At 42.6% G+C, this 24,291-nt stretch overlaps 1 protein-coding gene across 1 annotated transcript; it reads right to left on the bottom strand.

Moving 5' to 3' along the window:
- Positions 1–4,754: 4,754 nt before the first annotated feature.
- On the bottom strand, positions 4,755–21,659 carry LOC134440677 (MICOS complex subunit MIC27-like). Its single transcript, XM_063190804.1, has 9 exons — positions 21,648–21,659; positions 20,927–21,034; positions 17,666–17,806; positions 12,352–12,469; positions 11,958–12,056; positions 10,722–10,813; positions 8,572–8,757; positions 7,432–7,717; positions 4,755–5,106 (listed from the first exon to the last, which is right to left on the bottom strand). The coding sequence occupies exons 1-9, from the start codon at positions 21,657–21,659 to the stop codon at positions 5,018–5,020; spliced, it is 1,131 nt and encodes a 376-aa protein (XP_063046874.1). The 3' UTR covers positions 4,755–5,017.
- Between the last annotated feature and the right edge of the window lie 2,632 nt (positions 21,660–24,291).

Below are 24,291 nucleotides of genomic sequence, written 5' to 3'. Positions count from 1 at the left end.
CACTATATCTCTCTATCTCTCTCTCTCTCTCTCTCTCTCTCTCTCTCTCTCTCTCTCTCTCTCTATCTCTCTCTCTCTCCCTCGTTCCCCCTGTTGGGCAGCTGTGCACTCGTCCCCATGGAGTGTGGCTGAGTAGGGCCTTGACATGCAGGAGTAGGGGAGGATGCCACAAACACACTGTGTGTGTACTGTATGTGTGTGTGTGTGTGTGTGTGTGTGTGTGTGTGTGTGTGTGTGTGTGTGTGTGTGTGTGTGTGTCTTTGTTTCGCAACGGAAGACATACAGCACTGCCCTCATTATGTGTGTTTATTTGTTGTAGTCTGTCAGTAGGCGCCGTATATTTACACAGACTTCCTCAATGTTAAAGACACACAGTCTGCAAAGTCGTCTTGAGACTGAGACTCACTCTCGGTGTGTCCAGCCCACGATGGATGACTTCACTCAAGCAAGTGAGTATTGAAGTATCTGCAGTACAGAGAAAGGAGCTACACAATACAGGAAAAAGATCTCCCCCTCCCTCCATTTCAATCACACACCCTCAATGCCACACATGCACACGCACGCATGCCTACACAGGCGTTTTTAACGGCCCTCTCCTCTTTCATCCGTCCGCAGATACCTATCTGACCAAGAGACCTGACTTTGCTCCTGAGGTCGCACGCCTGGGCTCAGCTATGACTTCCTGTGGGCTTTTACGACCCGCTGCCTTCGTGCTGCTCTTTTATGAGCAGGGCCATTAGGTGCAGAGCGGCAGGGCAGGGGTTAACAGGAGAAGCCACGTGTGCTGCTATGTTTCATGCTCTGGAGGTGACTTGAAAGAATCCAGATGACCCCTTTTTTGTTGAAGTGTGGCAATGCTCTTAACACAGTAGAAACATAGGCACGTGCATTCCCTAACTCTTACTCTCCTTCTCACACAAGCATGAACACACACACAGTGCATGAACAAGTACACACACAATACACGTAGGCTACACAACTACACTCCTGTATGCACAGACTCTTGCCTAAACAGCCATGTGGGCCCCTCCTCCTATTGACTCCCATTCATAATACAGGACTTTACCAAACCCGTCTGTAACCCTAACCTGTCAGTTAGGAAATGCTTTGGCACTTCTGATTTTCCATTAGGGGTGTGCAAAAAATTGTCATGACAATGTATTGCAACCGATTCATGACACCAAAAATATTAATACTACTAATAATAATAATAATGAAAAAAATTGTGGAATGTGCCAGTTTTAAAACAAATCAGTAGATAATAGTATTTATGCTGTACCAGATACATTGCCATATGAGTGCTACACAGCAACTGGCAAGTAAGCTGTATTTTTAGACATTTACTGAAATAAATATCCCAATGAATCGCAATAATTAATCAATTGCAATGCATCGTCATAGTATCGCACTGTGGCATGTGTATCGTGATGCGCATCGAATCGCAAACCCCTCGCCAATACCCACCCCTATTTTTCATAGTAACAAAAATTACAGAGAAAAGAGTAGAACAGGCCCCACAATAAGGGCCCTAAAGACCTCATTCCTGGCGTTTCCATTTTGGTACCCACATAGAGAAGTACGCATGCACATACACACACACGAAGTGACTGAATCAGAGATTCTGTGTGAGAGAAACTGCAATAAACAAGATTCAATTCAAAAAGCTTTCAAAAAGCAAAAAAACAACAGAAAGTAAACTATCAAAGTTCAATTATTAGACATGGTGGTCCTCCAATTTTTACAAATTTCACAGTAGGTCAATGATTTGTCTAGAAGGCTAAATTACTGTATTCATGCTCCATACACTATACGTGGAAATGTTGAATTATTTACATCTTTGTACATAATCGGCAAAACTGTTCGCTTTTTTAAAACCAAATGTGCATTTTCCACGTAGTGGTTGCAACTTTATTGGTGGTGATGTAAAAAAAATGTGATAAGCATCAGCTTGAGTAAACTCTTGAAGATGACGTTGAGAAATACAGGAAACCCAACCGCTGATGGCGCTCAGGTGAAAAAGGCGAATTCAGAAGTATAAAGTTCACCACAATCACGTCTACACCTGCACCAGTTCTATGTATCCAAGTTCCATTGCATGGTTGGCTTGTCTGTTTGTTTATCTGTCTGTCTGTCTGTCAGCACGATAACTCAAAAAGTTATGAACGGATTTTGATTAAACTTTGTGGAGTTCTTAGAAATGAAGAAAGGAATCAGTGATTACATTTTGGTCTGGATCCAGGGCAGTTGCACCGCCAGAAATGTTGGACCCTATGAACGATTCGAATTCAGCGCTTGAGCCCTTGCTTAGAATCTGTAACACCTTTCACCTCTAGCGGCAGGGAGGGATAGGGCAAATTTTGACATTCCAGTTTCCAACTCAAACAAGGCATCTTACAAGGCAGAAAGACTTGAAAAAACTTAAGCTGTAATATCGTCAGGTGTTCTACCAAACAGCTTCCTTGGCGGAGGTCTGCACTCTCTGAGTGCATTTATAGTCATTATTATTAGTACATAAATTGGTTAGTAGCATTCCCTTGTATGATTAGATGTATTTGACTTTTCTGTGAATTTCAAATTAAACTCTAGCAATATTAATTGACAAAAAGGTCTCAAATATATTCTTAGGACCAAAAGAGGATCCCAGCAGAAAACGTTTGGGAACTACTGTTTTACTGTGTGTGTGGGACAGCTCTGACTAAATCAACATTTACTGCAGTAAACTACAGACTACAGTTTCAGATATCACGGTTCCTACAGCAAGAACTTAAACAATGAGTATCCAATCATTACATTAGGGAAATAACAAAGCCTCTCCCAGTGTGTTTGTGTGTCAGCATCAGTGCGCTTCAATGTGATTGTGAATGTACAGTATGTGCATGTGCACTTGTGCATGATATGTAGGATGTGCACGTGACCATGTGTGTTGTTGTTGTTGTGTGAATGTGAGCAAGTGTGTGCAAAAGTGTCTGTGTATTTGTGTGTATGTGTGTATGCGTGCATGCATGTGCATGTGAGCGTGTGGGTGTTTATGTACAGTGTGTGTGTGTGTGTGTGTGCGTGCGTGTGTGTGTGTGATCTAGTTAAGATGATACACAGGGAGGACAGCACTAGTGGGGGTGACTGAGGCCAGGGCAACATCACTCACCCGCCGGCCACTCAACCAGCTTCCTGTCCCCCCTCTGCACATTCTTCATGGCCACTGGCTCAAGTCCTCCCCTCACTCTCTCTCACACATACATACAGTACTGCACTGCACTGCACTGGCGTAGTTACCCAACACCAACTACAACCAACAGCACAAGCACCAGCTCAGCACAACACAACACACAGCACAGGAGTCTGGGACATACTGTGCCCAACAGGACAAGACTCGGATACAGTCTTGAGGTACAGTTAGTGATGAGAGTCAAAATGTTATGTGTGGATATGAAGCCTAGCCTTGCTGTGCTAGATGTATTCATGCCTAACAGTGAACAAAAAAAATTGACTGTTTCCAGTGTTTCCCATCGAACATTTGTTAGATAAGTTTGGTGGGGGTTGAGCAGATATCAGAGACATGTGGCTATCATCAGAGAAAAAGTTACGTTGCGTAGTTTCATATGAAATATGATACGCAAGTTGCTTAACGCAACTGCCCCCAAAATAAGTAATTAATAAGATTCTTAGTACAACAGCTTCAGTAATTACATTTCAAATACAAAATTGTCTTTTTTGAGGACCTAGTAAATGTGGGAATTGTATATCTCGTACATCCCTGGAACAAACTCAAATTCGACAGCACTGCAGAAGAGAATAAAAAGAGGGAGGGTTTGTCTTGACACCTCGCTTGCTTGGTTAGGCAAGAAATAGGAGGAAAATTCTCTACCCTTCATGACTAATTATCAAAACAGACCACCATGATGGATGATGAGAAACAAAGTGTTACATATCCTTGCTCTCTTCTAAATGTCGAAATAACAACCACATTCTTCTTAGATCGTAACTCAATGTGGTTATTTCAACATTTACTGCAGAAGAAAACAAGAATAAGAGAAAGCTGTCTGTAAGAATGCACTAATTCGGTAACACAAACATTCTCAACAAATATGTATCAGAAATATATTTTATTTGAAATTTGCAAATACTACACAAGCCTGAGAATATGTTCCACAGGGTATATAACACCACCCTTGCTTTTCTTCCTAAATCCCCTTTGCAAAGCTAATCAATGTCATCAATCTTTTTTTGAAAAGGCATTAAGGAATTCATTACAGCAAGCTGGGCCCACATCACAATATCAATGTACCCGTGGAGGCTTATTCTAGTGCAATTCACTTAGTGCAATATGCATGTTTCCACATGAGTGAAGGGAACATTTGGTCTTGCAGTGTACATTTTTCCTGTGGTCTCCCAACGATGCCATTATACATACAGCCGTTCAAACGCATAATGCGAAACAATTACACAGTAAAAGCGAATGGCTTTGTAATGTAAAGCAACAATTTTTCTTTCATCATTGAGTGCATAAGCCTTAATGAGCTGCATGGAGTGCCAGGCACTTCACGGGCCAGAGGCTGCCGACCGACTTCCTCTTATTTAAAGATAAAGCTCCTGGTAAGCTTGTGCGTATTGAGAGCGTTAGGCTTCTGTATATGGTGTGTGTGTGTGTGTGTGTGTGTGTGTGTGTGTGTGTGTGTGTGTGTGTGTGTGTGTGCGTGCGCGCGTGCGCTCACGTGTGTGTGTGTGTGTGCGCGCGCGCTTGCGTGCGTGTGTGTGTGTGTGTGTGTGTGTGTGTGTGTGTGTGTGTGTGTGTGTGCGTGGCTGTGTGTGTGTGTAGGTGTCATGTTTGCACATTCTTTGGCACTGTTACAAATGGATGTCAAGCTTCTAGATGTGACCCTTAGTCTACGTAATAGGGCGGTAACACAGAGAGCCAATCTGTGTTGTTGCGCGTGTTGTGGTCTGTGTGTGTGTTTGTGAATGTGTGTATGTATGCATGTATGTGTGGGTGTCTGTGTGTTTTCCGACGTTGTTATGTTCAGCCGCGTGTGGTGTAGAGGTCGTCATCCTCGGGGTTGGACTGTCCAAAGTCCATGAGCTGGGGGTCGACTGAGAGGCTCTTCTTCCCTGAAACAGAACAGAGCACACTGACATCACAACCCAGAAATGAGGGGCGGTGCGCATACAGTAGTTACAAAAATACACACCGATTTTTCTGTCTCTCCCACACATTCTCCCTCTCTTTCTCTCTCTCTATTTATAAATAAGGATTAGTTCATGTTTAGGATTAAGGTTAGGGTTAGGTATTCCATCGCTGCCTGGAAAGAGCCCCTGGGGGACAAAATACCACCTATCTACTTGTTATATTTAGCCTGTTTTACCTTCTTGTTTTTTTGTGTGTAGTTATATTTCCCCTTAAAGGTAATCAAAACCATCCAGACTAAACATCCTTTTACATTTTACATAAGTACTGTTACAAGTGTAATTACAACATGAGTAGTATGATGTTATGTAGTTGCAACTATGTAATATCATGCCAGTGTTGTAATTACATCCATAACAGCACTTCTACCTCTAATCTGAGAAGACACAGTGTTATACATTTTCTGCTACCAAACGCATGTGGAAGTGTAACATCAGCCCACCCCATGTGATGACTAAAACCGAATCCATGTGGTCTCCCCCCAAACACACAGGCAACACACACACACACACACACACACACACACACACACACACACACACACACACACACACACACACACACACACACACACACACACACACACACACACACACACACACACACAACCTGCAGACACAAAGAACTACATGTACACACAAACACTCACGACAAGCATTAACCCATTGACGCCTAAGGGACCTGCAAAAACGGGTGCTGAATGCCTGAGCACTTTTTAAGAAAACCTGCCCTCAGCCTGTAAAAACCTAAATATCTCAGCCTCTGAAGCACACAAAAATTCCTTTGCACTGGGTTTGCATTCTTTCAACGCTAAGACCCTCATCTTTCATTAGAATGTGTTCATTCATCTCAAACAAACAGAGATTTTTAATAAAGTTGTCTCAAATCTCATGTGCCTGAATGTTGCGTAACGCAGCTCCAGGCGCCAGGGCCAATGTTGCACAACGCAACATCAGGCATCAATGGGTTAATACTGTACAACAAGCATTAACACACACACACACACACACACACACACACACACACACACACACACACACACACACACACACACACACACACACACACACACACGGACATACTCAACCTGCAGACACAAAGAACTACATGTACACACAAACACTCACAACAAGCATTAATACTGTACTACAAGTATTAACACACACACACACACACACACACACACACACACACACACACACACACACACACACACACACACACACACACACACACACACACACACACACACACACACACACACACACACACACACACACACAAAGAACTACATGTACACACAAACACTCACGACAAGCATTAATACTGTACAACAAGCATTAACACACACACACACACACACACACACACACACACACACACACACACACACACACACACACACACACACACACACACACACACACACACACACACACACACACACACAAAGACTTACTCATTCACTTCCTATCTTGCTTGCACACCTACACACACAATTGTATACCCACACACACATGGCCGACAGAGTTTGTGAAGAGTAAATATTTCTCCGTCTGGCTGATTCTCATAGAGAGAGAGAGAGAGAGAGAGAGAGAGAGAGAGAGAGAGAGAGAGAGAGAGAGAGAGAGAGAGAGAGAGAGAGAGAGAGAGAGAGAGAGAGAGAGCGAGAGAGAGAGAGAGAGAGAGAGCAAGAGATATGAGGGGATGTGAGCTGATGATATTTGCCCAGATAGGCAGTCTGTGTGCCTGTCTTCCCCATCAGCACCTGTGCCTCTGTGGAGATAGTCCTCCAGCAGCACACTGCCACCAGCATACAGTCCCTCTGACAGGCAGCCAGAGCCACAAACTCAGACACATACAGTACTACCAGACAAGCTAGCACTCTGACAAACACTGACAAACCTGATTGACATGGGAGTGAGTTTGTGTATCTCGAGTTTGTGTGCTTCACTGTGTGTACGGATTTTGTTTGTGTACAGTGGATGGTGGTGTTCTTTCTGAGTGTGTCTACATCAAAATATATATCAAAATAATATACAGTATATATCAGATTTAATGACCAAGTATACCTGGGTGCACAACAAGGGAATGCTTAAACTGAGAATACAGACTTTAGACTTTCGTTTCACAGCATAAATTCAAGTCGTTAGCAAAATAATTTGTTTCTGAGTGACTCTTTTGTGAACTTCCCACAGTGAAAAAAAAAACTGCGGACATCAGACATCTCCAGGGCTGATATGACTCACCAGCAGGGGAGCGTTCCTCAGCTGCCTCATCCCCAGGCGTGCTGCACTCGGCTGGGGTAAAGGTTAGAGAGGGCTGGGGCTCCCCCTCTGGCAGTGTCTCCTCTGAGATGTCAGGCGCGGATGTGGGTGCAGAGAGGCCTATCTCAGGCAGCTGGGGATGGCAGGGGAGCGCTGGAGGGGCAGGAGCAGTAGCAGGAGCAGGGTATGGGTCTGCTGTGGCGGGCTCTGGGTCAGGTACTGGGATGGCTGCCGCCACAGGTGGAACCATGGGCTCTGGGTCACTGGACTATATACAGACACACAAACACACACACATACACACACACACACACACACACACACACACACACACACACACACACACACACACCACACACATACACACTCATTTACAAACAAATACTGCACAGCAGTTAAGCTTCAAAGGGGGAAGAGCTGTAGTACAGACAAAATGTTTTTTTCCCCCAATATATTCAAAACATAGTTTTCCATATTGTGTTCTAAAAAGGTCTAAAACGTAAATGCAAGTTTTGTTGTATGTTTGTCTGTATACAAGACCCCTTCAATGATGTACTGAAGCACGCGCGCGTGTGTGTGTGCGCGCGTCCGTGTGCTTGAACTGCCATGTGTGTGGAGGCACATGTCTGTCAGGTCTATGTGTGAAAGTACTGTATGATGTACATGTACTATGTGTGTAAGTACTGTATGATCTTTCAAATGCCGAGCTCTGAAGAAATAAAAAGCATCAACAAGGGTGTAAGAATACTAAATGTCGAACTTGTGTATATATGCGTTTCCATCTACGGCAAAACATTAGAGCCACTCAACAGTGCAGCAGTAGTGACTACCTAGCATGAGCTCAGCATTCTCATACAGTCACGCTCTCAACACGGAGTAGGAGACGGAGTAGGAGACACAGAGGCACATGAACAAGACACAACAAGACAGACAAAAAAGTTTCACAGGAAGAAGCTGAATGCGTTTGTGTCTGTGTGCGAAAAACAATCGCACGCTCTCCACCCCAAGGTGAAAAACTGTACAAAAAACAAAAAGAATGTGACAACAACAACGGAGAGAGGGTGTCAGGTCATGTGTAAGGGGCGGGTGCATGCAACACCCCTCTGTGGTGAGCGGCTGTACCTGTGAAGGGTGTGAGTCTGCAGGCGGTGTTGACGCCGAGCGTGGAGGCGGAGGAGGTGTGGATGGAGGAGGAGGTGTGGATGGAGGAGGTGTGGGGAGCGCAGGCGACGGCTCCTTCGCTGGCCACAGAGAGCTCACGGCCGAGGCGCTCCACTGTGATGCAGCCCAGGCCTGCCTGCCGCTCACCTGCAAGACAGCAAACACACACACACACACACACACACACACACACACACACACACACACACACACACACACACACACACACACACACACACACACACACACACACACACACACACACAGAGTCTTATCAAGATCATGGCGTTTACATAGACTGAGACACCTGACACACACAGGTTTTTCACGCTCATGCCATCTCTTACAGAGGCTGAGACACCCGCTTTTGACTAACGACTAACAGAAAAACACAGTTCGACTGTCACCGACAACCCACGACCACAAACAATGTCTGCCTGCTTCTTAAACAGTCACAGCTTCGCGACACACTTTTTTGTAAGGTGCCCCTGTTTCTTTTGGCGTGTGATTTATGTGGTGAATCTTGGGAACACAATTCTCCCTAAACGCACCTGGTGACGCCGTGGCTGGCTTAGGGGGGTGTAAGGTGCGCAGAAAACAAGGCTCGAACCAAACACATTATATGTGACAAAAAAAATTGTGACGCAGGGGGGTCCTTTTTGAACTCCCTCCCGCTGACACCAAAATGCGAAACACTTTCTCAGGCTGACATGGGTATTTTTTGGTTGTTGTTGGAAATTCACTTTGATGAGTCTCTCCTAGCTGCTGCTGTTGCTGCTCGATGCCTCCCTCCAGATGCCTTTTGTACCACACAATGACAGACCCCTGACAAAAGGGGGGGAAGAAAGGGGGCGCGAGCTCCAAGCACAGACGACCGATGTTCATTTTGCCGTCTGAAGAAAGGTGTGAATACTCAGAAGAGCATTGGAGGTGGGGGTGTCGAAGAGTTGTATGCGTTGTGAATTCAACAGTTTCCTGACTTGTTTGACAACTCTGAATCAGAGGCGTTTCGTTTTCCTGCCTGTGGTTCTCAAGAGGCAGTCTTGCTTTTGCTGCGCCGTTTTGACTTTACTCTTTTCATTTTTCCTCCCTCTCTCTCTCTCTCTCTCTCTCTCTCTCTCTCTCTCTCCAAAGGCAGTGGAGACAGCCTTGTGTAAAGGCAGGGGCGAGTGGGAGAGACTGAGTAGGTTTTCCAGTGGAGAGAAACTATGAATGAGAATTTCAAACTGACTCCATCCATCTCAAAAGTTTCACAGAGATGGAAAATCATGTTTAAGATGGTCTCATGACTGATAATCTAAGCCTTTAGATTGTCTTAGATTCCAAAGTCTCTGATCACAGCTTAGGCCTTGTCCAGCCTACAACGCTCCCTTTAGCTGTTGGAAAAGGACTCTCATTCCCACACGCCTGTGGCATGGAAAGAGTATATATGGGAATGTTTTCCAAGGGATCACCAGCCAATGCAGAAGTTTCAGACTCTGTCAGGTAAAAATGATGTATCAGGCTATGTATCAGGATAAGAAAAATGGTCTTCCCAATTAAAATGCAATGGCTCAAATCAGCCAATACAATTATTTATTGATATCAACAAATGTACAGTACTGTACCTACAAGACTGGGTACAGAACGTTCAAGCTTTGATGAGCTACTACGTACATCCAGGACATTTTCTGCAGTTTGCACCATCTGCAGTTGGAAGTGACTGAGGGCGACCGCAACCCAGTTTACGGTAGCAGAGTCAAAAACCACAGAGGAAGAGAGATAGGTAGAGCAATACTAGTCAGAAAGATTAGCGATGATGTCGGTAGGTATTGTTGGTGACAAATGTTGTCTGTTGCCGAGATTACGGAAGCCTCGTGCCCGTATTCAGGACCAGGTCCGGGTTCAAGATTCAAGATTCTTGTTTTATTCACCCCGAGGGAAACACAGAACACATGACGTCCAAAAAAAAAAGACACACACAGTACAGACAATTAGATTAAGATGACCTGGACGAATTAGAGTCTTAACAACCGTAGTCAGAACAGAACTATGACACAGGTTATGACCAGTGACAATGAGGCTGTGCCAATGCAAGGGGTGAGGAAACCAACGCGTTCCTGTCCACTGACCTTGAGAACGGCCAGAGCCTGGGCAGGGTAGGAGATGCCAGCCCCCAGAGAGGCCAGAAGCAGCGGCAGCATCAGCCTCCTCAGACGCGAGCCTATCACACACACACACACACACACACACACACACACACACACACACACACACACACACACACACACACACACACACACACACACACACACACACACACACACACACACACAGAGACACACACACGCATGCATGTAAACACGCACACATGAACGCATGCACACAATGAAGACAGTGGGATATTCTTTAAAAAAAGCGAGTGGATGTTTGTGCATTACATTCCTGACACACACACACACACACACACACACACACACACACACACACACACACACACACACACACACACACACACACACACACACACACGCACGCACACACGCACGCACGCACGCATGCACGCACGCACAAACACACACACTTGAAGCAGTGTGCTTTTGTTCTCGAAAAAGGCAAACAAATCTCTTAAAACCTGTGCATAACACTCATGACACTTTGTGTATTCTAATTATGATTACCTGTACTTGACATAAAAACACAAAAAAGGAAAATATAATATAGCCTATACTATATGGCAGTCAAGTAAAGGTTGTTGAGAATGGAGATAAAGGCTTTGGTGTTGAGTGGTGTTTACCGCCTTGGGTGACACTACAGGGTGAGACAGAGATGTGTCAGTGCCACTCTTGGCTGGGTCACAGAAGTTCAGCACAACAACCAAGAGTGACATTGGCCAATTGGATTCACCTCTTACAAGGTGTGAAAACCACAGTTACGAGTGGCAGTTAAATATCCTGGGAAGGGTTCGCAAACCTGTATCGTGTGGTTGATGAGGGAGTATTACAACTCTACAAGAAGATAAATTACATGAAACTCCAACATCAGTTCTTAGAAATGTTCAACAAGTGTTTTGTTGAAATGGGCTGCTTCGTCGAGATGAGCTACAAACAGGGTATTACGTAGCATAGCATAAAGCCAAAGCTAACCTCTAGGGGTGCAACTAAGTATAGTGTGTTGTAGCGCTTCAGTACCTCAGCTACAGGTAGCTACTATCAACGGGTAGCTACTATCAACAGGACACCTGGCTTTGCAGATTACAGCTAAATGTCCCTAAGCAAAAAAAAAACTTGCCCTACAGCTCAATGTTGAGGATTTCCATGACATAGTGAATGAGAAGTTTCTTTGGCACGCTGCCTGGTCATACGTACCCTTCCTTGCCAGCACCAAACCAGTCAGGCCTGCCCCCGTGATGAAGCCTGCCCTGGGCAAGAACCCTGGAGGAGGGTCCCTGAGGTAGTAGTACACATCTGGGGACACAAAAGCAATCACACACATAGGCACAGTCACAAACATTGACATACGTAGACATACTGTATGGTGAACAGTTAAACCAAAGGCGCAACATGGGTATTCTAGCATTCCTTACATGTAAACGCATGTCAAGAAATACTCTAACTTTATGAATCCATCTAATGAAAAAAAAAAATCATAATCCATTACAATTTACAAAAGTATCAACGTCAAAGTTATGAAGCAGGGCTGTGCCTGCTGTGTAATCTGACCAAAAAAATGCCATAACAGCATTAGGGGATGCGTACTCACCTTCTCCAGTGTTGTAAAGATTCACAGCTGTCACTTTCACAGCCAGTAGAGAACTCTGAAGACGGGATGGGATGGGGGTGGGGGGTAAAGTTGGGGGTGATGGGAGCAATAGGGAGTGTGGGTGGGGTATACGACATAATGATGAATATTAGAAACCATAATCAAATTCCCCTACCCAATCTTAAGATTTCACAACTACTGCTGGATGAACAGAAAAAAATATGAAGAAACTGAACATGTAATAACACACAAAAGCGTGTGGAATGCTGCTCATGCTGTCAGCTGCCGTCAAATTCAATCATGTCACTTCATTTCAGCAGTCTGCAATTGCTTACAGCAGAACGACAAGGTAGTAGCGCTGGCAGTTTTTTTTCTTTGCGGGCAAATAACAACCTCAGTTGCAAGTGCAGCAATCTATTGTTTCTTTTTTCATCTTCCTTTCTTTGTCCTTGACGCGTCTCCTGTTGACCTGTCTGGTATGAAACCGCTGATGGAACTAGACTTTATAACGTTTTCGACTGATCACCCCGCTGCTAAACAAAACAAAGCATCACAGAAACTCCCTACATACTGTAGACACTTCCATGCAGTTGAAGACTTCAATGAATGCAATTGAAGACTCTCAATCGATTGGGACTTTTATCCCATAATCAATTAAGTATTTCAGATTATGCCGTCTTGGTAGCCTAGTAAACTTGACGAACCCTGTCGGTAGACATATATATTTGCCTGATAGTTCTGGTAGGTCTGGAGTTGCACCATAGGGGATAATAATGATGTTTTTTCTTTTTGAACCTCCCAAACACACGTGGTCTCAGTGGAATGTCTAATGCACTGTCACATAAAGACAAAACAAACTGAATAAGGCCATCGCTTTGGTGAGTTAAACACATCATACTGAATAACTTTGCATCGTGTTGCAGTGCATACTACAGTATAATGAACTTTATTTCGTTGTACCTGGCTGATGTAACAGCAACAGTGAAATACAGCTTACACTGTAATAAACAGAGTAATCATGAAGGGTTTGACCGTAAACAGAAACATAAAGCTGGCTGGCAGTGAATCAGCGCACAACCAGCTTCAAGCTACAGTTTAGCAGCTTACTGGTGCAGAATCACACCTGCACTTCTTGCGCTCATTTGAAAATTGTGTTGTCACCCTTTCAATACACACCGAAAATAGGTGATGATCTGATTTCTGGCATGACTGGCAATTCACACAGTAGGTGTTGATGTCTGTCTGGCTGATTACAGTAAGGCACGACACCATCTTTTAGCCGCATCATTCAGCAGCAGCACTATGCATCTGCCTTCCAGGCAGCGGTGTCAGGGACTTAACAAGGTGGTTTCTGTGAGGCATACAGTGGTAGCAGATGATGCTATCAGAGATTCTTCAGGGTGTATGTGTATGATTCTTTCAGGCTGCATGTGTACAAAAAACATGTTAGATAACATATACTTTGTGGTCATTCCCAGAAGTCAAAATTAGTCTGGACAAAATGCAGCATTAGACAAGAGAACAAAAAAATCCTCTATGTGAAATATGCATTCATTCATCACATAATTACTGTAAGTATACTAACCCATTAAGGGTGGGAAACATATCTATGCATATTAACCTTCATCCCTTTAACAGTGTTGACAATTCTGTTAGGTCTTACTGGGTTGAATTGGTTGATTCAGTGCTCAGTGAACTACACAATGAATCAGTGGACATTTCAGACACACAATAAAGACAAGCCACAAAGTTATTAAAACCACCTGTTCCCTATTTACTTTGAGGCCAAAACAGGATTGAAAGACACATAATATAAAGGTTGTCCCTTTTCTCATCTTTCAATGGCAGCTACGTAAACTGTGAGCTCTATCTACAGGAAATGAGTCAGAGATGTCTAGTTCAGTTTTTTACACCAACACGGACCTTCTCTGAGAATAAAAAGAAACGCAGACGTCTAAACATAATAAAAAATATATTCCGAAGTCGCAACTGTCACACAGGGTGCTTGGAGTTGAGCAAATCTGCATGTACATTCTGAGAAAGGGCAGGTCCATTTGTGCCTACCTTCCTACACACTTTCTTGAAATTGCTGAAAAACATTAGTTCCAAATAGCCACCACAGATACACAATTGCACTTTTTCAAAACATGAAAAGTGGAAAGTAATGAGTGGACATTTTCAGAACCAGATGTGTAAAATTGCAATTTAAGAGAATGAGGAGCTCTCTCTCTCTCTTTGGTGATGGCGTAAAAAGAGTTGTAAGAAGTGTAATGCACATATAGAAAAAGGACAAAAACTTCTTGCTGTATAAGAAAGAAAACACAAACAGACATACTGTACATAATATTATCAGAAGAGGGTTAAGGCAGATGGAAATGTACTGAGCTTATTTTAGGGGACACATTAGGCCTACGCCCCATTACCAGCAACACGCTGTTACTTCAAGCAAATGGAGAACTAGTAGAGTAACTTTATTGATCCCCAGGGGGAAATTCAGGAGCAACTAGACTTAAGAGTGTGAAAAAAAGAAAGAAAAACAGTTCGTTTTTAGACTCTCAGGTCAAGAGGGGTGAAGAAAGGGTTACGGCCGAGAAGGGTGAAGCAAGATCATATATAATTTTATTTTATTTTATATGACAAGGATTATATATCATATGCAACATGCAATTGTGTATAACGTGTAACATACAATCGAGCCAGATTACAACCATAAGGGTATTTTTCATCTGTAGTCCTTGGACAACAATTGGGAGGGAAAGTAATCTCATCGCCCCCTGCTGGCAACGTTCCAAGCCCCTGCAACAAATGAACGGGTTTTTTCTTTGAAAAATTACATCTCGGCCCTGACGACGAAGTAGAAGTAGTGGCTGTCATAATATAGGCATGTTGGCCCGTTTTATCGAATCAGGTGGTGAAATGTTTGTTTTTTCACTGATCTGAACTGATTTTAATATTCTTTAAAAAGCTAATACAGAACTACACTGACTGGCATGTGTGACGTGTTTACTCCATGTAATTAGCATAGCCAAACATGAGCCAGAGAAGTGGTTAATCGTCACCAGAGAAGCCATCATATATACTAGAGAAGTTAAAACCACAATTTGCAAACACAATGGCACAATTTCTATTTTTCTTAAAAGGGCAAAAAATGACTTAAAATTTTCACAGGTAGTAGTTCATCCTATTGTGTACGCTGAAAAATGTGTCTGGTGTTATAGTTCCTAGTCATATCTTTGTGGGATTTTTTTTTAAAAACTCGTCTATGGAAGTTTCAATAGGATCGCCCTGGTGTTTGGAACGTAACCGCTAGGATCGCTGTTTTCCACTTTCCCTCCCAATTGCCGTTGTAAAGGAAGATGATTAGCATTAGATGGTAGTGACAAGATGGCCGATTCGGATAACAATAAGGGGCTTTGCCTAGCTAGGCAAGCCCCTTAAAAATAAATACAAAACATGCTATGATGGGATTAAGGACACAACTAACGCAACACAAGATGATTGACTAAAATGTACAGTGTTGCCCTGTGTTTAACCATTTCTTAAAACCTGATTTTAAAAGTACTGTATGTGCATGGGTGCATGATTGAAGAGATCAAAGAGTTGCAACCAGCAGCACTTGTGCTATTAGGTCAGTGTATTTTTTTTTAACCAACTCTGCTGGGGAACACTAGTGTACTGTGAGAAATCATCAGAACTGTACATTGTTTATTTAGCCATTGGGGTATTATCAAATTATAGAATGACTGCACATTGTTCATAAGGCAGTGGGTGTTGCTTTTCTTATTTTTTAACAGTTATTTTTAACAGTTTTGTTTTCACTTTTGTTAAGATTTACAATTGATAATGTGCCTTGGCATCTTTGTCTTCGAAAAGGTGTGCCTTGGCTCAAGGAAAGTTGAAAGCTACTGTACTAATTACACGTCTCTAACACCTGTTCTGTGCTTGTATGCCCTGTGTGCTATAGAGAAATTGCCTTAAAAGAAATTCAAAATAAGTAAGAAGACAAAAACAATGTCTACAGTAATCCATGACTCTGCATCAGACTTGTGCATTGATTGTATTGTTATATTTATGGTGTACTGTCTTTTGTGCATCTTGAGTTTAAATATATCTTCAACAATGTTTAGATATGTTTGAACAACATTTGTTCTGATTTGAGAGGATTGGACCTGATGGACGAGTCCACCCTCTGAGGAGGTCAGAAGAGACCATTCAATTCCAACTTTCCACAGAACATAGGCCATTGATAAAACTCTTCTTTCTTCCAAGGTATTAGCTATGGAGCAAATGTAATGGAGGTAACTAATGTATTAAAACACAATAAAGGATCAAATAGAATCAAACTATTTTTTTCTTAAAAATAAAATAAAATGAAATTACTTAGTATAAAAAGGAGCATCCATTCTTCATGACACCACACAATCTATTGTATGCTTAAAGTACGTGGAGTTTATGTCTGTATTGAAAGTGCTGTACAAGTGCTTGTCAAACCCCAAGTGCCCTGGGTGCTGATTTCTAAGCAGCGTGCAATATAAAGTCTGTGAATGGCTTCTCAGCTCTCACCAGCATAAATATAAAGTTTGCATACCGACTGGGCTGTGGAAAAAAAAGACCTTACATTCAAACTATGCCTCGCACCACACAATTTCCGCTGCATTATTATGGAGCGTATAATATGCGTTCACATTCTGTTTGTGCAGCAGTAATTATGTAAAAATATTCATTGCTAGAGCAAGCTGTCTGCGGGGCAGGGGGGGTACATAGACTTTCCCAGGGGGTGAGCAGCAGTTAAAAGTTTTTTTGGAAACATTGTGCGATACAAATAAACAATTTGTGTTGTTTCTCCTCGCTGCTTCACATCTCACACCCTCTGGCTGTGTGGAGGCATTCGGAGCTAAAGGGAATAGCACAGTGGCTACCTGGGGGAGACTTCTTTATTCTTCATCAAAGCAATTCAAGTGCCTGTTGGGGCAACAGGGCACAAACGCAACACTTCAGTTTGAAAACCATACGGCTGGGTCATCTGTGGCGCAGCGCGCTGAGTCATGGCAACATGGCCGTGGGGACCCGGGTTTGAGTCCAGCCTGGCCGGGTCACCTACCAATCCTAACCCATCTTTCTCTCCCCTTCATCTCCTGTCATATCACAAATTGTCCTGTCAAATAAAGGTCTGGAAACCTATAAATACAGCAGCTATTATATACATACAATTTAAAACTACATGGTTGCCACGGTATCTCTAGGTCTACTGGCCCTCAGAGCACACTGTAGTGGGCAGGGAACCTTGTTCCTTGTCATGCCTTTTCACATGTCACAGACTGTTAGTTACCTTGACAGCTCGCAGGTAGGACTGGAGCTGTGTCCGTACGGCGCCCAGGCCACTCTGGAGGGAGCCTGGCTTCTCGTCTACATACAGGAACGGCTGTGACAATGGCAGTGGCGTGTAGATGGACAGCTGTGAGACAAGATCACAGAGAGATGGAGCAGCAGGGGATGGACAGAGAGAGAGAGAGAGAGAGAGAGAGAGAGAGAGAGAGAGAGAGAGAGAGAGAGAGAGAGAGAGAGAGAGAGAGAAGAAGAAGAAGAGATAGGAGGGAAAGGAGGAGAAATGTGAAGTGAAAGGGAAATGCGGGACGGAGGGAAGAGGGAGATGGTGATGGGAGGAAGAGAAAAAAGGGGAGATGAGCGGACAGGGAGAGAGAGCGACAGAAAGAAGAAGCCATGAGTAGGTCGAAAGGCAGACATACACGCACAGCATACAGATGTCATAACTGCAGACCTGCACATTACGTCAGAATATGGAAGTGCACAGTAATATGGCCTACATTCTTGCCTACTGAAGTCCACATGTTACACAAAAGTATTGGATTTCCTGCTCTGACAACAGGCGGCTATCAGGACACAGATAGTGACGAGATAATGCGCTGGATTTCACGGTGGGCTCTGCGCAAACCCGAAATAACAAGGTGAGGCCTGGGTCAGCAGACGGCTGGCTGGAAGAGACGGCAGATAAGCAGGCCCTGCTATCGCTATTGACTGACTGAGACGGTAGGCTAGTAAATCGCTGTGTGCAGTCGGCCGCCATGTTCCTGGGGTTTAAGCCTTGAGCACGGTGGGGTTGGCTACACCTTCAGCACGGGGCTGTGACCAGGACTGTCTATGACCACAAAGGTCATGTCCTTAGTCGTAGTTTTGCTTAGTCATAGTTTTGCCCCTGTGTGTGTGTGTGTGTGTGTGTGTGTGTGTGCGTGTGTGTGTGTGTGTGTGTGCGTGTTTGTGTGTGTGTGTGTGTGTGTGTGTGTGTGTGTGTGCTTTATAAATGTTTATTTGTTTATTTACTTATCATATTACCTCTACTATGTCTGTTTAATTGTTTTAATTGTTTATAACGAAAGTTTTTTTTTATCATTTTGTCTATGGTCTCTTAATTTTATTGGTTTGATATCCATGTTTTTGTATGTACAGTATGTTTTTTTAATATCGATTTCACTTCTTACAATTTACTTTGTTTTGTCCCTTTTAAGATTTTATTTCCTCGCAAATTTAAGCTAAGTCTTTAAACTGATGTTATTTTTATTTCCCTTCATTTTCTCTTCTAATTCCTCATGATTTTATGTCAACACTCTTTTGTTTTATGTGAAGCACATTGAGCTGCCTTGTTGTACTGTATGAAATGAGCTACGGTATACATTACTATCTTGATAAGACTGGTCTTGACGGTTTCCCTGAATATTCAGGGAAACGGAACATTGTGTGTAAGAATTTATGGACATGTGTACAGTTCAATTTTGCAGTTCAAAACTTTAGAGCAACGGTGGGCAAACTCAGGGTGGGGGGCCACATGCGGCCCGCTGAGTCATTTCATCTGGCCCGCAGAGCCTTACAAGGAAGGCAACCTTTAAATTCAAAGTGCAACTCTTACCTAACATTCTTAAAATGGATAATGGTTTCAGATCATTCAATTGCTGTATGGACAACTCTATTCATCTGAATGGATTTCATTACAATGTGTAGGACACATTTTGGCAGCACAAATCATTTCTTATTAATGACAAAATGTCTGTGATATCTGGCCCTTCTGTCTATAATCAAAACCCAAATTGGCCCTTTGTCCAAAATACAGTAGTTGCCCATTCCTGCTCTATAGTGACACCAACTAGAAAGAGTGTTAAATTTGACTGCATTTGCAAGATGTACTGTCTATCGACAACTGTATTGGGTACATAATGGTGTCCAATTTTTTGGTTAAAGACAATAAATAAACGCAAACACTGGAGGCAAGCATCTGGTCTGGTTTTCAATTAGAGTACAGTAGGTGCTCAATACATGTGTTGCACTGCCCTCTAGAGAGAGATGTGAGTATCACTGGTCTAAGTGTATTAGGGTAGAAACACTTGACCTCTGTACTTAGTATGAGGCTCACTGCAATGACACTGTTTACCAATTACACAACTCCACAAACAGATGGTTTCATTGCCATTGGTACAGTGACGATATAAAAACTAACCATAAGCTAGTGCACTACAATAAGATCGGCAAAAAGAGGGGTACAGTCGAGCAGTGACAGCTGCTTTCACTCTGAGTTTATCTGAAAGAATAAAGTTGAATTTTATCTAGTGGTGGCTAAAACTCAGACAGCTGCTCTAACATTTACATTTACCACAGGCTGCATCCAAAACCTCTTGCAGCAGCTGTATAATGCCAGCATCTTGATTCTGAGTTTGTACAAGACTTGAAAAAGCATCTGTCAATCCACTGCTTAATTTGGAAGATAATATGACTGAAGATGGAACACTTTCAGTTAAAAGTCTGCAGACTTTTAAAAAGGAAAATCCATATGAATTATATTCAATACCAGAAACGACCGAATGCAACAAATCTTGAGAGTTTTATTGTATTGATACAATAGACATTACTATGTAGCTGCATCTCGTGATTTGTATAGTGATTGTGTACACATGTACTAATGTCAACAGTACTGCATTATTATGATGTAGGCCTGTTTATTATGGCTGAATGTCTCCATTTCCCAATCAATTTATCCGATTGACTGCATATTTTGCACAAACATATAGGGATAAAAGGGATATCGAATGTCCAACAATACAATTTTGGATCATATTGGATGAATTTTGGAGAGATGATTAGTCAATTTGACAGGGACTATGGCTCTAAAATTGGGAAAGGTCTATACAAATGTTAAAGGTGGGGGGTTATAAATTAGTGGGACATGGCAGCATTAAGATAAGGTAAAATAAATGGTGTCTTTTCACAGAAAATTGTCTTTTGGCATGGCTCATTTGACGAGACTTGGCAAGACATCAAGACATATCATATGTGTATGTTATTACATTGCATGACAAGTTGTGTACACATTGAATGTTGGATGTTATGTTGTTAGTATTATTATTATGTTGTTATTATGTGTAAACTCCTCTCCCTTGTTCCTCAGACACTAGGCCTACTAGTAGGCCTATTAAGTGTTTTAAAGTAGATCTGCTGCTAGTGCCTAGCCTGGTCATCTACATGTGCAAAATACTACAACCTCACGAGCTTTGTCTTTACAATAGAATACCTGTTGATGAGTCAGTAGTCTGTCCACGTTCGTTTCTCCCACAGCGTGCACTCGAAAGGACGCTATTCCCAGGACTGCAGTCGCAGGTACCACCACAAACTTCACCACCTGTAAAGCAATTTTGTAAACAGGAGGTTTCTTTCACTGTTTTCGTTGGACGTTTTGAAGTAGTGGCCTGCCTGCCACCTGCCTGAGGATGCTCATCTGAGGCTGGTGTTGCTTGTACAGCGGTCGTATACCCATACATACGCAGAATAATATAATATGAAGGTCTAGTGTTTCTGTAATGTAAACCACCGGTTCTACGAAAGGTAACTGGTCATAGGGTTTATTAGCAATGTGCTCAAATGATAGCCTGGCACCTGTATTGTGCTGCAGCTTCAGAGATTATCGTGCCTGAAAGTAGCTTTTAACTTCTGACTTACTTACAACTCCAACAGGGATAACAATGCTAAATTTGACCAGGATAACAGTTCAAATCAAAGTTAGCAAGCGCGTTATCCTGCTGTACCAGGTGTCTGACAGTAGACTTTTCAAGTTCAACTTCAAGTTCTTAGCATATGGGCTAATCCTCTAAACGTTCGAACAAAGGTGACCACAAAGATGTTGTACCATAGGCTTTACGACCATTTAGTTGTAAATATGTAATAAACGCACTATCTGACGTTGAGCTCCCGTAAAAAAACAATACATTTGATATTGCATCTCTCTGTGCTCTCACCTTAGGTGACATGACAGCCCTTTCTCAAAGACAACAGTCTAGACCAGAGCCATCTAATATCAGAGTTACGCCACTCCCATAGACCTCTATGGACCAATCTTTCCACAGCAATGGCGGCTCTCATGGAGCCTCACGGAGCGTTAACATGGAAATCCCCATTGACTTTAGTTCTATTAGAAGTTACTTAGTTCCAGGAGGTGGCGGTAGAACACAGAAAATGTGGTAAAGGTAATGTAATTTGTTTGTACTTAATCTTTGTTTGGTATGTGATGGTTCTGTGTTAGTTTCCAACGAACAGAAGTTTACTGTTAAGAAACATTTTAATCTACGCGAATCACATCACCAACCGACTTCCTGGTCCCCGGTTTGCGCAACTCTGTTATTAGATGGCTCTGGTCTAGACTGGTGGTAGTACGGCAACTTGAAAGGGACATTTCGGTCATAACAATAATTTCCTCGATGGCGTTCAATCGCAGCATGAACAGGAGCTGTGAACCACCGGTCTGCCAGTTTCCTTTCTTTCTGTTTTTCATTCAAGGAAATGTGTAACATTCAGAGAGAGGTTCTCCCACTATTCTTTGTGAGAAATAACAATGTTATTAAAAAACAGAAGTTGGCAAAATAGCCACGTTTTCAAAGTTAATAAATGCAACATTACAGTAGGCCTAATGACATCCCAGTCGTATTGTATGGAAATATTGTGCGCTTCTTCATCAATATTGGAATTTCAAACAGCCGAAGAAATGTTATATTTATTAATAGCCTGTATGTTTATGGCTCCAATAAATTACATTGCCTACAGTGTAGCCTAACCGGGTGCATTCATGTCTCAGGCTCACATTGTCTTATGCACAACGTAGGCCTACAAAGGCGACTTATTCAGTTGTTCATTAGTTGAGTGTAGGAATACAGTTATATCAGTCTTGAATGAAATGCCGCTGTGGACAATGCACAGTAGAAGCAGCCAGAAACTTTTCATTGAGTAGCCCGATAAATTTAACCACGGTGGAAAACACATTACTGCCACCTAGTTGTATAAAGCCATAGAACTCTAGTAATAAAGAGATGAATGCAGGAGCAATATCACCGATAGGGGCCTACATAGCTTGGCTCTCACGCAGATCCTTCGTGCTTCGTGCATCTTCGTTAAACTTCGGGATGAGAAACATCCATCTGCGTGAGAACTGAAGGTAGATGCATAAACTGGCAAATGCTATACAGCATATTTTTAACACGCATGCACACCCAAGAGTGGAACAGGGCAGGAGCAGGAGGAACACACACACACACACACACACACACACACACACACACACACACACACACACACACACACACACACACACACACACACACACACACACACACACACACACACACACACACACAATAATAATAATATAACTAGAAATGTACTCAGAGAGTGCACACCTCAGCCAAGGAATTGTTTGATAGAACGTTTGACTAGGCTATGTTACAGCTTTGACTATATGTTCCAAGTCTTTCTGCTTTGTTTTTGTGCAGTTAGAAACTGTAGCCTAATCACTTGTTCCTTTTGTCATTCCCAACAATTCCACAAAATTTCATCAAAATCCGTTCATACGCTTTTCAGTTATCCTGCTGACAGACAGACAGACAGCCAGCGAGACAAACCAACATGACCAAAAACATAACCCATGTCTGCTGTGCTGTGCTGAGAGAGAGAGAGAGAGAGAGAGAGAGAGAGAGAGAGAGAGAGAGAGAGAGAGAGAGAGAGAGAGAGAGAGAGAGAATGTCCCATCTTTGTCATGATGATGCCACATGAAGAACAAGACATGGTACAGATACAGACCTGTCATATCACATCATAGTGCAGAGGAATTTCATTTATTGAAGTCTTACAACTGAAGTTTACAATCGGTATTTATTAGATATATAATATTTGTTTACTGTATATGAAACCAAAAAAGGCTACTTTAGGAAGAATAAATGACACTTTTTTGTGTTTTTTTCTCTGTATATCTTCTCTTCAGATAATGTACAGTATAACAGTTAGCTATAGCAATATCCTTGAAAAAGAGCAATATGTTCCTTTTTTTAATGTCGCAGTGCAACTTACATCTTACACATCTGTGCAGTGTACCAAGAGGTCGTGACCTCTGAAAAAACACACAGTGGAATCCCATTCAGAGAGTTGAAGACACAAGAGCATGGCTTCCAGTGCCCTAAATGCAATGTCGTAGTTCACGTAATATCTACTGCCAGGTCGTAGTATATAAGCTCAGAGTAACTTGGTTTCAAAGTAAAAGAGACGGAGAGCAGTAAACTACAAGTGTTGATGAGGAAGAAACGTGTTTGTGTGTGGACTGAGGCAGCAGTGATAGCTCATATCCAGAAGATACATTTGTGTTGCGTATTAAACCTGAAGCCTGAGGATTACTCAAACAGGTCGTTAAAGACAGAGTGGTGCGGTAACACAACAATACACAGAGATGTGCTTTCTTTTCAAAAACAACAACAAAAAAAGAGAGAACACCTAAAAATGAATAATTTAATATGAACAAATAATTAAGTTGGTTCAACTTTTTTGTGTGTGTTGCTTGTGTGTTAGGCTACTGTACGCTTTAACGACCACCCCTTCACGTCGTGTTTTTTTTTTCTGTCC

This window comes from Engraulis encrasicolus, chromosome 23 (assembly GCF_034702125.1).
Source record: "Engraulis encrasicolus isolate BLACKSEA-1 chromosome 23, IST_EnEncr_1.0, whole genome shotgun sequence".
In the NCBI taxonomy this organism is placed as follows: Eukaryota; Metazoa; Chordata; class Actinopteri; order Clupeiformes; family Engraulidae; genus Engraulis; species Engraulis encrasicolus.
Note: the sequence above shows the minus strand (reverse complement) of the source record. Positions and strands in the feature narration are given on the sequence as shown.

What these genes read in the sequence shown, in the direction of transcription:
- LOC134440677 (XM_063190804.1), bottom strand. An exon ending in TCAAGGTAACTAACAGTCTG is followed by an intron (nt 12,470 to 17,665) that starts TGACATGTGAAA and finishes ATACCCCACCCA; the next exon opens with CACTCCCTATTGCTCCCATC. An exon ending in TCTTTACAACACTGGAGAAG is followed by an intron (nt 12,057 to 12,351) that starts GTGAGTACGCAT and finishes TTGTGTCCCCAG; the next exon opens with ATGTGTACTACTACCTCAGG.